The 13,189-nt window shown below is 44.6% G+C and overlaps 2 protein-coding genes across 6 annotated transcripts in view; one reads left to right on the top strand and one right to left on the bottom strand.

Annotated features, from left to right (window-relative positions):
- Window positions 1-6,121, top strand: part of uox (urate oxidase) — a 45,454-nt gene extending 39,333 nt beyond the window's left edge. The window contains exons 6-7 of one of the 3 annotated variants that reach the window (XM_087990384.1): window positions 3,749-3,832; window positions 4,809-6,121. In XM_087990384.1, the coding sequence (XP_087846510.1) occupies window positions 3,749-3,832; window positions 4,809-4,883 (159 nt within the window). In that variant the 3' untranslated portion in view covers window positions 4,884-6,121. The remainder of the gene's footprint in view (window positions 1-3,748; window positions 3,833-4,808) is intronic. The other 2 variants (XM_043698615.2, XM_043698616.2) reach the window with 2 other exon arrangements.
- The window catches only part of samd13 (sterile alpha motif domain containing 13), a 96,267-nt gene continuing 88,664 nt past the window's right edge, over window positions 5,587-13,189 (bottom strand). For all 3 annotated transcript variants that reach the window (XM_087990383.1, XM_043698618.2, XM_087990382.1), the window contains one exon: window positions 5,587-12,750. In XM_087990383.1, the coding sequence (XP_087846509.1) occupies window positions 12,607-12,750 (144 nt within the window). In that variant the 3' untranslated portion in view covers window positions 5,587-12,606. The remainder of the gene's footprint in view (window positions 12,751-13,189) is intronic.

Here is a 13,189-nt window from a genome sequence, read left to right on the forward strand (position 1 = left end):
TACTATTTAGTCTGAGTGGGTCACTCTTCGGAGGTTAGGCTGAAGGGCCTAGTTCCACAAGCGAGAAAAGAGGTGGGGAGGAATTTCTTCAGCCAGAGGGTGGTGATTCTGTGGAACTCACTGCAGAGCACTGTGGAGGCCAAGTCTTTGAGTGTATTTGCAAGGATAGATAGGTCCTTGATAAGTAAGGGAACCAAGGGTTACAGGGAGAAGGCAGGAGAATGGGGTTGAGAAATATATCAGCCATGATTGAATGGCAGAGCAGACTCGATGGACTGAATGGCCTAATTTCTGCTCCTTTATCGAATGGTCATGGCATTTTACAAAAACCCGTTTGGTTTACTGATATCCTTTAGGAAAGGAAATCTGCCATGACTCCAGATCCACAGCAATGTGGTTGAGTCCTAATTACCTTCTGTAATGACCCAGTAAGATACTCAGTTACAAGGGCAACTAGGGGTAGGCAACAAATGCCAGCCTCGCCAGCAATATCCACATCCCACGAGAGAATAAATAATTAAATATTGATTCCTTCGCTGCTGAGCTAAATACTAACCTGCACTATGTCCCTCTGAACTGTTCACCTTCGATTGCCAATACCCCAAATCCTAATATTCTAGTGTAGCTGAACACTGTGTCATTCTCAGGACAAACAATGCTAGAATGGATTACTGTATCATTGAACTTAAAGGTTACGTTTATTTGCTGACATAATGACGTAAGGCTTTGTGTGCGAGGGACAAGTTCAAAGTTTGCAAATGACACGAAACTTGTATGAATTGCAAACTGTAGGGGAGACAATGTGGAACTCCTGAAAGGTCTTTGACAAGTCGGTAGAGTGGATGGATAGGTGGCAGAGGAGGTTCAATGCAGAGAGTGTGAGGTGATGCAGTTTGGTCTGAAGAAAGTTGAAAAGCAAAATGAGAAAGGGGGTGCAATTCTAAAGGGGTGTAGGAACAGAGAGACCTGGAGGTATATGTACACAGATCACTGAAGGTGGCCAAGCAGGTGGGGAGAGCAGTTAATAAAGAAGACAGTGTCCTCGGCTTTATTAGTAGGGATGTAGAGTACAAACAGCAGGGAGATGATATGTAACTTGTATAAGACACTTGTTAGATCTCATGCTGGAGTACCACGTGCAGTTGTGAGCACCACATTATAGGAGAGATGTGAACCTATTGGAGAGCGAGTGCAGAAGCGATTTACAAGAATAGTTCCAGGAATAATTTATTTCAGTAAGGCGTTTGATAAGGTCCCCCATGGTAGGCTACTGCACAAAATACAGAGGCATGGGATTGAGGGTGATTTAGTGGTTTGAATCAGAAATTGTCTAGCTGAAAGAATAGAAAGGTGGGTTAGTAAATTTACGAAAGGTACAGTTGTGGATAGTGATGAAGCAGAGGGACACAGAGAAGCTGCAAAGCTGGGCTGAGAAGTGACAAATGGAGTTTAATGCAGAAAAGTGTAAGAAGATTCACTTTGGAAGGAGTAACAGGAATGCAGAGTCCTGGGCTCTTGGTAAGATTCTCAGTAGTGTAGGTGAGCAGAGAAATCTCGGTGTCCATGTACATAGATCCCTGAAAGTTGCCACCCAGGTTGGTAGGGCTCTTAAGAAGGCATATGGTGTGTTAGCTTTTACTGGTAGAGGGATAGAGTTTCAGAACCATGGGGTCATGCTGCAGCTTTACAAAACGCTGGTGCAGCCGCACTTGAGGTATTGCGTACAGTTCTGGTCACCGCATTATAGGAAGGATGTGGAAGCTTTGGAAAGGGTTCAAAGGAGATTAACTAGGATGTTGCCTAGTATGGAGGGAAGGTCTTAGGAGGAAACGTTGAGGAACTTGAGGCTGTTTTCGTTAGAGAGAAGAAAGCTGAGAGGTGACTTAATTGAGACATACAAGATAATCAGAGGGTTAGATCGCTTGGACAGTGCGAGCCTTTTTCCTCAGAAGGTGATGGCTAGCATGAAGGGGCATAGCTTTAAATTGAGGGGTGATAGATATAGGACAGATGTCAGAGGTAGTTTCTTTACTCAGAGAATAGTAGGGGCATGAAATGCACTGCCCGCAACAGCATTAGACTCACCAACGTCAAGGCCATTTAAATGGTCATTGGATAAACATATGGATGATAATGGAAATGTGTAGGTTAGATGGGCTTCAAATTGGTTTTACAGGTTGGCGCAATGAGGGCCGAAGGGCCTGTACCGCGCTGTAATGTTCTATGTTCTAATAAGAAGCTTCAGCGATGAGAATAAATGGAAGAAGCGGGGATTTTTCTCCATGGAGAGGAGGCTGACAGGAGATTTGATAGAGGTTTTGAAAACCGAGAGAGGGGCTGGATAGAGTAGACAGGGAGTATTTTTCATGTGATGTGGGTGTTTTTGGCAAAGCTATTTGTAAAAAAAAAACCGGAAATACACTGAAACAAGGATAATGTTAGAAAACGTTTTCTCACCGAGCGAGGAGTTAGGGTGTGCAATTCACTGCCTGGAAAGGTGGTGGAAGAAGGTTCAATTGAGGCATTGAAGAGGGGCACTGGATGATATTTTGAATAGAAACGGTGTTCAGGAATATGCGGGGAAAAGATAGGAGGGTGGCAGTAGATGAGAGAGCCTGACCTTCCAAACGCACAACTACTCCCATCTGGCAGCAGATACATGGGAACACCATCACATTCCAGTTCTCCTCCAAGGCACTCACCGTGCTGACTTGGAAATCTATCACCATTCCTTCAGTGTTGTGGGTCAAAATCCTGGAATTCCCTCCCTCGTGGCATTGTGGGTCAATCCACAGCAGGTGGGCTGCAGTGGTTCAAGAAGGCAGCTAACCCCCAATTTCTCAAGGGGCAACTAGGGATGGGCAATAAATGCTGGGCCCAGCCAGCAATACCCACATCCCACAAAGAAATGAACAAGAAACACAGTAGAGCTGGTGAAGGCAAGATGGTCCGAATAGCCTCCTCAATGCTGTAACAATTCTGTGATTATATTAATTCATCAAAGGGGCAGCCATGTTCTACTCAGTACTGAACGACAAAGGAACTGAGGTTTCCAATCAACCACAGACAGAGGCATTACTGGTCCCACACCAGTATAAGGACGTGCCAAGATTACTGATCAATAATTTGGTCTCTCACATCTCAAGTATACTTTACATCTCAGATTTGATTGCTCTATCCCACAGATTCACTGCCCACAAAAAAATCCTCCTTATCTTGGTATTAAATATACAACCTCTTACTCTGAGATGATACTCTCCAGTCCTTGACTCTCCCACAAGGTGAAACAACCTCTCTGCATCTCCCCTGTCAAGTCCCGTAAGAATCTTATGTTTCAAAAAGGTTATCTCTCATTCTCTCATGTTTTAACTCATCATGAACAGATTAGATTTTTACTGTCCCCATTCTACAGGTGGGATTCGAACCCACAGCTTTGAAAAGTCAGTGCGCAACAACCAAGCCATTGCTAATCAGAGAGTTCCTCTTGACATTATCAGTAGACACCATCCCAAACCCAAGTGTGATCAGCAATGTCCAGCAGAAGAGACTGAAACAGAATTTCCTGATGCATTTTAAAATTGAAAGCCAAATGGCTTTTCAAACAAGGAGGATTTTAGAATATCTAAGATATTGCATATGTTTCCAATCTCATTCAAAACCTTGTTAAAAATGTCATTGAAAAGTATACCTTCATCTGTAATGTAACTTAATGATAGATCACTAGTATCTATTTTTTTTTTGTTTTAAGATGGAAGAGATTGAAATGGTCATGCCTAATAAACATTACTTTACAATTGATATGACGAAATTTGGAATTCATGAAAATAATGAGGTAAGCGGGGTCTGATAGATATTTTGAGTATTGCTTCAGATCTGTTCTTAAAGGGTCTAACACATTGGATAAAAATCTGGTAAAATAGCTTATTTCAGGCTGGCTTCTTCAACCCTGTTTTACAAACAGTAATTACCTGCAACTGGCAAAGGTTTTGCATTAAATTGTCCAGCTGGATGTTAAACAGGTTCAAGTTATCAAGACAATAGATTTTACACATCTTTATAACAATGGTTCAACCAATTGTAAGATACCACATCATCTGATGTACCATCAGTAGCTTGTCTCAGAGGGGAGTGAACCTGTGTAATTCTTTACCACAGACGGCTGTCAAAGCTGGTCATTAAATACCAGGGGTGGCATGATGACTCAATAGTTGGCACTGCTGTGTCACAGCGCTAGGGACCCGGGTTCGATTCCACCCTCAGGCGACTGTCTGTGTGGAGTTTGCACATTCTCCCCGTGTCTGCGTGGGTCTCCTCCGGGTGCTCTGGTTTCCTCCCACAGTCCAAAGATGTGCAGGTTAGGGTAGATTGGCCATGCTAAATTGCCCAGGGATGTGCAGGCTAGATGGGTTAGCCATGGGAAATGCATGGTTACATGGATAGGGTGGGGCTGGGTGGGATGCTCGTCGGAGGGTCGTTGTGAAGTCAATGGGCCAAATGGCCTGCTTCCACTTGTAGGGAGTGTGATGTGTAAGATACATTCAAGATGAGATAGTCAGATTTTTTAATCGGTGGTGGAATCATCAGTTAGGAAAAGGCAAGGAAAGTGAAACTGAGGATTATCAGATCAGCCATGTTATTGAATGGCGGGTCTGGGTGAGATGCTCTTTGGAGGGTTAGTGTGAATTTGATGGGCTGAATGGCCAACTTCCGCTCCTCCATCTTATGGTCTTATCAAATTAGTGCCTCACTTCAGAAAGATATGTAAGAATCCATTCAAATTCTGATGTCCATGTTTCTATGTGTTTTAGGTTCTATTGCCTTTGGATAACCCCTCAGGAAATATTTCAGGCACTGTACGGAGGGGATTCACATCCAAACTGTAGCAGAAGACGGTGCATGAGAAAGAAAGCAAAGAGAGGAGGAGAGATTAAACATTGAAGTGTCATTGGTGACTCAAATGCTCAAATTTAAAAAGGAAATGAACAAATCCCACATTGCCCACTGCAGCATGGATTAAATTAGAAGTTTGGTCACAGGTTAAGTGCCAAATCTTTGCAAATGTGTTTACCTTTATAAAACCTGAGGGTAGAATGTTAAGTCAATGTTTTAATGTTGGAATAAACACAAGGTCAGAAGTCACACGACATCAGGTTAGAGTCCAAAGGTTTGTTTGAAATCATAAGCTTTCAGCGCACTGAAGTTTCACCTGATGAAGGGGCAGTTCTCTGAAAGCTTGTGATTTCAAATAAACCTGTTGGATGATAACCTAGTGTCGTGTGACTTCTGGCCTTGTCCACCCCAGTCCAACACCAGCACCTCCACATCAGGAATAAACAGCTACTGGTACAGCATTAGATAGTCTAATGATGAAATGTACTTGGATGAACACTTGAAATGTCAGGACATTCAGGGTCAGGAGCCAAGTGCTAGAAAATGGGACAATTCAGACTTGATGGGCCGAAGGGCCTCTTCAGTGCTGTACGACTCTACAACAGACCAGCTCATATGTATGGACTGTACCCTCCCACGGTTTTTCCAAAACACATCTCCTACAATATTCGTCAAGGAACACCAAGCACAGGCAACCAGGCTTTAACCAACACCATATTATTTAAAAAAACATCAATGTAACATTTTTTTCTCTTAAGCAACACGTATAAATACTTTCAATGTACATCTGTATGCAAATTAAGATGACCGATTACAATACAATAAGTCAATAAAATCTGCAGTTATTATACACGGGAAAAAAAAATCATAATTTAACACATCACGCACAAAATACTTGTCGGGAGAAGCGGCCAGCGACTTGCTGCTGAAGAAGGTCCACATGTCTCTCACATGCTGTGTGCAAATTCACACAGCAATGAGGGTAACAGTGTCACCATCATTTGTTTTCAAGTTTTCAAAAGGCATACAAGTTGTAATACACTTAGACCGGTGCAAGCACAAGCTACAAATACAGGCTTTACCATCACAAACAAACACTCAGGGTTGAAGCATTCTGTGCATCTCTTTGCAGTGACCGATGCAAAACATTTTGGGTACAACCTCGGGTCCCACCACGAGCTCCGAAAAGAGGGGGAAAAAAAGCCAACAGCAACCTGGAACTGTGTCCCCATGGGGGTCTCTCCGAAATCCCCTCCAGCTGCGCTTGGGGATACAGAGGTCCTTTATAAAGGTGCTGTGTGTGGATGGTTAGCTTGTCAATTCTTATTCATTAAAGCAAAACACTCCAGATGCTGGCAATCAGAAACAAACACACACAGAAATCACTGGAGAAACTCAGCAGGTCTGCCGGCATCTCTGGGGACAGAAACAGGAGAGAGAAACAGAGGTAATGCTGTGCGTCCACAGAATCCCTACAGTGTGGAAGCAAGCCATTCAGACCTCGAGCCTCCAAACTGCATCCCATCCAGACCCAATGCATCACCCGGCATGGTCTAAATCTGTGCCTAATTCTTGTGTTATTTTCCAATGTGAAGTAGGGACACTTGTGACAGTGGTAGTGGTCCAACCTCTAGACTATGGGACCTGGATTTAAATCCCACCTGCTCCACAGGTATGTAATAACTTCTCTGAATAGGTGGGTTAGGGGGAGAAAAACATATAGTGCAGACCTAATTGCTTACACTTTTACCTGGTTCGTGTCCTGCAGTTTTTTATATGTCAACAGAAATGAAACTGTACGGAACAGCTGAATAAGGACAACAGTGCCAAACAAGAAATGATCTAACACAATGCTGACCTTCGAAAATAGAGGGTTCAGCCACTTGTGCCTTTGATAAAGCAGAAATAGACTAGCAGCTAATGCAGTATCTAATGAGCGGGTGCGACAAATGCCAAAGTTTCTGCATATTTCACAGTTTATAAAACAGTGAGAGTTAACAGGCAGGAAAACTCCTGAAAACTCAGACCCACAAATACACACCTTTTTCACTGAATTAGTGAAGCCAACAGTTGCTTTGGTAAAATGTTCATTTCTGCTGCAGACAATGAAATGAGAAGGATCACCGTCGCTGTGAATTCATTAAACTGGACACACCCCATCTCAGGGCAGTTGCTTCCCAAACTTTCTCCCCACCGTGATCCCATTTCAATTCGGGAAACTGTGTGAGGGAGGGGGCCAGTTATATCGGACACCCAGTGGTTATACCTTGGTCTGAAGTCTAGGGCAGCGATCGCCACCTCCAATCTCATAACCCCCAAAGTCTTAGCTCATTGTTTCACTTGGGGACCTACCGCCCCATTTTAGAAATGTCCTTACCAAGGGGCAAAATATGTGGCTGGTGCCAACACTGAGGTGTCAACATCTTGGGGGGCAGCTTCTACTAAACATATAGTTTTATATTTATTCATGGTACCTGGGTGTCACTGGCTGGGCCAGCATTTATTGCCTGTCCCTAGTTGCCCCTTGAGAAGGTGGAGGTGAGCTGCCTTCTTGAACTGTTGCAGTGCCTGTGCTGTAGATAGACCTACAATGCTTTTAGGGTGAGGATTCCAGGATTTTGACCCAGTGACAGTGAAGGAACAGCGATATATTTCTAAGTCAGGATAGTGAGCTGATGATTCCATGTACCTGCTGCCCCTTGGCCTTCTAGATGATAGTGATCATGGGTTTGAAAGGTGCTGTCTGAGGACCTTTGGTGAAATTTACCTTAAATTAACAAGAAATGGTGTCCTCCAAGATAGAAAATTACATCCTTGGTTTCTGGATTTTATGTCTGCTCTTTGGGTAAAAATCTTCACCAAGCAAGTAGACAGGATGGTGAAGGTGGCGTGTGGCATGCTTGTCTTTATTGGTTGGCGAATTGAGTACAAGAGTTAGGATGCCACGTTACAGCTTTATAAGACTCTGTTAGGCCGCACTTAGAGTATTATGTGCAATTCTGGTCACCACATTACAGGAAGGATGTGGAAGCTTTAGAGAGGGTGTAGAAGGGGTTTGCCAGGATGCTGCCTTGATTAGATGGAATGAACTGTAAGGAGAGGCTAGAGAAACTCTGATTGTTTTCTCTGGAGTGGCAAAGGCGGAGGGGAAACTTGATAGGAGTTTATAAAATTATGAGATACATAGATAGGGCTGATGGTTAGAATCTTTTTCCCAGAGTTGAAACGTCTACAACTAAAGAGCATGCATTTGAGCTGATGGGGAAAGTTCACATGAGATGTGAGGGGCAGGTTTTTCACACAGACTGGTAGGAGACTGGAACATGCTGCCAGGGGTGGTGGCAGAGACAGATACAATAAGGAGGTTTAAGACACTTTTAGATAAGCACATGAATATGCAAGGAATGGAGGGATATGGACCAATGGGAAGGCAGAAGGGATGAGTTTAATTTGGCATCATGTTCGGCACAACATTGTGGGCCGAAGGGCCTGTTCCTATAGTACTTTGTTTTAAAAGACCTCCCTTTACTAATCAAAACCTGGGCTCGGACTGCACACCCACCATCCTCCCTTTCAAAATATTTCTTGAAAACAGCATTCAAAAAATAAACCCTGTTGGTCCTCAAATCTCGCAAGCTCCTCATTTCCCAAAAGATGATGATAACCCACCCAGCCACAGGTTGATTATAAATTGTTTCACCCCCAGGGCAGGGACATCTCTGTCTGGGCTAACCGTTACTGCTCGTCCCAATCTGCCCTTGAGAAGGTGAAAGGGAGTTGCCACTTGAACACACTGCAGTCCATCTGAATGAAGGTTACTTTATTTTAATGAAGATGATTGTGCGGTTTCAGTACCTGGCTAATTAAATCAAAATACTGCAGATGCCAGAAATCTAAAATAAAAACAGAAAGTGCTAGAGAAACGCAGCAGGTCTGTGGGGAGAGGAAGTTTCAAGTCTGATATGACTCATCTTCAATACCCTGTTGTCACTTTTAGATTTTGTGTAGTGCTTAACCATAAATAAATTCAACTATTTGGTATTAGCCTGTTGCAAGTTCAATGATAAACTATTAAAAAGGCTGGGATAACACTGTAAACAGCCCACATTTTGCAGTGTGAACATATGATCATAAGATTCCTGGTTAAAGCTGAGCATGCAATGCCACTCAATGTCTCATCTCTGAGCAACACAAATTTGACTTGGAGCGGTGCTACCAACTGCTTATGCAAATTTCCCACTGGGCTGTGAAAATGGAAGGGTGCGGCGGGGGGGTGAAATCTCTGAACTGTAACAACTTCACTTGTTGCTATATCTCAGCATGCGCTCAGCTTCCAACCATAGCTCGAGCAGAGAGGAAAAGAAACCATGGTCGGCAAGAAACAGAAGCAGCGGGAGAAACTCATAGCCGCTGTGGAGAGACTGCAGAGTTAACATTTCAGATCCAGCCACCCTTATTCAGAACTAAGCAGAAAGAGATTTGCTTCGGGGGTGGGGAGAGATTGAGAGAGAACTATATATAGAGAGAGAGTGAGAGAGAGAGCGAGAGGTTGAGAGAGAGAGCGAGAGGTTGAGAGAGGGAGGTTAAGAGAGAGAGGTTGAGAGAGCGAGAGGTTGAGAGAGAGACAGAGAGAGAGATAGAGCATTTTATTGTCCCTTACTTGTATCTGCTTGAAGACAAGTATCAACAGAAACTATGATGCTTGATACCACCTCGCCCCTAGCCCCTCATAGAGTCATAGAGATGTACAGCATGGAAACAGACCCTTCGGTCCAACCCGTCCATGCCGACCAGATATCCCAAGGAATCTAGTCCCATGTGCCAGCACCCGGCCCATATCCCCCCAAACCCTTCCTATTCATATACCCATCCAAATGCCTCTTAAATGTTGCAATTGTACCAGCCTCCAGCACATCCTCTGGCAGCTCATTCCATATACCTACCACCCGGTGTGTGAAAACATTGCCCCTTAGGTCTCTTTTATATCTTTCCCCTCTCACCCTAAACCTATGCCCTCTAATTCTGGACTCCCCAACCCCAGGGAAAAGACTTTGCATATTTATCCTATCCACGCCCCTCATAATTTCATCTTGGGATGTGCTAGAGACCTTCTAAGCATAGAACTTACATTGCCAAATCTATTCAAAGGCCGCGCCCTTCTACAATGAGAGCGAATCAGTCGTCTTCAGGTCAGTGTAGGTCACTAGTAATGGAAAATGTGATGGATAGTAATTGTCAAGGAGATTACTATTACTACATAATTTTCTATGTAAATACACAACACAGCAATCTGTAAAAATTATTAAACCATCCTCACTTTTCTGAATCTGGGGATATGAAATAGGGGCAATATTTTACTTTCAGGACGTGGGTGTCATTGGCTGGGCCCAGCATTTATTGCTCGTCCCTAATTGCCCCTCGAGGTGGTGGTGATAAGCTGCTTTGTTGAACCATTGCAGTCTGTGTGCTGTATGTACCTGGTCAACTTGCCATTTATTCTGAAGAAGGGTCACTTGACCCGAAATGTTAACTCTGATTTTTCTCAACAGATGCTGCCAGACCTGCTGAGGTTTTCCAGCAAATTCTGTTTTGTTTGTGATTTATAGCATCCAGAGTTTTTACGGATTTTATTTCGCAAATTATACAGAACTTCCTTTCATGAAGAATATGACCAAACGTTCTGAGCTGCATGTGGGTTGGGAATGAGGATGAATGGGGAGACAGAGACATAGTGGTGATCTCAGTGGCCTAGCAGTCCAGAATGCCTTCTGAGGATATGGGTTCAACTCCCACCCTGATAAATGGTCAAGCTTGAATTCAATGAAAAAAGAAAATCTGGAATAAAAAGTTAGCCTAATGGTAACCATGAAGACAACTGTTGCTTGTTGTAAAAACCAACTTGGTTTTTAAGGAAGGAAATCTGCCATCCTTACCCTGGTCTAGCCTACATGTGACTCCAAACTCACAGCAATGTGGTTGAATCTTAACTGCCCTTTGGGCAATTAGGGATGGACAATAAATGCAATTCACAAATGCAACGTCAGTACTCATTACAAGAGCAGGGATGTACTGCTGAGGCTGTATAAGGCTCTAGTCAGACTGCATTTAGAATACTGAGAGTGGTTTTGGGACCCGTATCTGAGGAAGGATGTGCTGGAATCAGTGGGTGTTCAGAGAGGGTTTACAGGAATGATCCTGGGGATGAAGGGATTGTCATTTGAGAACTCTGGGCCTGTACAGTTTAGAAGGACGAGAGGAATCTGACTGAAATTTCCAGAGGCCTGGATAGAGTGGAAGTGGAGATGCTACCACCAGGGGAGAGACTAGGACGCGAGGGCATAGCCTCAAGACTGAAAGGATGACCCTTTAGAACTGAGAGAGGGAGAAATTTCTGCATCCAAAGTGTGGGGAATCTGTGGAAGAGTCAGCGGACTGAAATGTTAACTCTGACTTCTCTTCACAGATACTGGCAGACCTGCTGAGCTTTTCCAGCAACTTCTGTTTTGTTGGTGAATCTGTGGAATCGATTGCTACAGAAGGCTACAGAGGCCAAGTCACTGAGCGTATTTAAGACAGATAGATAGGTCCTTGATTGGTAAGGAGATCAAAGGTTATGGGGAGAAAGCAGGAGAATGGGGTTGAGAAACAGATCAGCTATGATTGAATGGCGGAGCAGACTCGATGGGCTGAACAGCCTCATTCTGCTTGTGTATTTTATGGTCTTAAGCTGGCCCTGCCAGCCACACACACTTTCCATGAATGTAAAGTAACTCCTTTTCATCCCTCCTTCTCTGTAACCATCAATCGGACCATCCGGCAATGAGTTTGACAATCACATCTCTTGTGTGCTCCACTTGGTTTGAGGCCTGGCTCCCTCCATGAACTGTTGGTGGGCGGGACCTTTACAGAGCTAGCGAACACCACTCCGTCTGGAAGGGAGTGCCTCGTTACTGACCCTCTGAAGCTCAACATGAGGCGAGGAAAGACAGGTCAGACCAAAATCCAAAAATCTACCACCTTGGGTTGGGCAACCTCACTCTTATCAGCTAAAAAGATGCACAGAAGCTGCGGACCCTTCAGCACAGAGCCAAAGCCACATTCCGAGACACAGCCTTCGGCACTAAAACTGACAAGAGAGTCAGTCAAACGCTAAAACTGGAAAGCCAGGTAAACTCTTCCAGCCATCCACCTGCACCCGCTTAAAGGCTACACGTTAATATAAAATGGAGGATTTCACAAACGTGGACATTATCTCTCTTGTAAAAGTGCCCAGGGCAAAAAATCCACAGTCAAAAGCAATGAATTATTGCAGGAGTCCCACAGCCGTCCGGTCAAGGGTTTGAGAGTTCCCTCAGGTCACGATCTTTACCGGAGTAAACACAACGTCAATCATTGGTGACGTCAAAGCACCACAGCTCAGAAGCAGATGGAAGAGAGCTCCCAGAGTTGATGCACACAGCCGTGTTGCCTCATTGAAGGTCGTGCTCCCTGCCCGAGGTCTCAAAAAGCACTCAAACAATTTCCTATGACACCGAGCGTCTGCAATCCACACTTACAAACAGGAGGACATTGTCCTACATGCAACCATCAGGAGGAATGGGGGAGGAGGTAGCCGTGAGGAAATGGCAGCTGGATTTCGACACCCCACTCCCCCTCCCTCTCCCACACCAACCCACCCCCAAAAGGTACCCGAGAGTTCACAGACCACCTGTAGCACTACAAGGAGCTGCTTTTCAGATGGCGTAACTGTAACGCTTTCACGTGGTACTCGTAAATCTTGAGTGCAGGGCCCAGCTTGATTGAGAGGCCTGTCAGAACGTCGCTTCTCTTCATGAGGAGTAAGGATTTGCCATCTATCTCCTACAAGGGAAAATCAAAACCACATCAATCATAGGCACTTTTAACAGTCTCAGTTAACAGAAACTCTGACATTGTGACGCACTGCTCCTGCTGTGTTTGCCGACAGTGACTGACACACACACACACAGGGGTCAGACACTGCTCTTAATCAGCCATGTACAGGGTTCAGGGTCATGGTGGTAGGGGGGTGGGGAGTTGGGAGAGAGATCAGACTGGGGTAAGGGTGTGAGTGGGTTTCTCTTGTCCCCTACTCCTCCTATCTCTGGGTCTCTCCTTCTCACCCCACCACTGAAGGGCTCTCCTTGCTGTCACTCCCCAAGCCACTGGTTCCTGGGCCCTCTATCCTTCTCCCTGGGGGAGTTTTCTCCCCTTTCTCACACCCCCTCCCAATCACTGGAGCGCAGATCAAAATAGCAGCTGAATCCCGGTGTGTGCACAG

The sequence above is a fragment of the Chiloscyllium plagiosum genome, unplaced genomic scaffold, assembly GCF_037043375.1.
Source record: "Chiloscyllium plagiosum isolate Xiang-an unplaced genomic scaffold, Cpla_swu_hap1 HiC_scaffold_9, whole genome shotgun sequence".
NCBI classification, from domain to species: Eukaryota; Metazoa; Chordata; class Chondrichthyes; order Orectolobiformes; family Hemiscylliidae; genus Chiloscyllium; species Chiloscyllium plagiosum.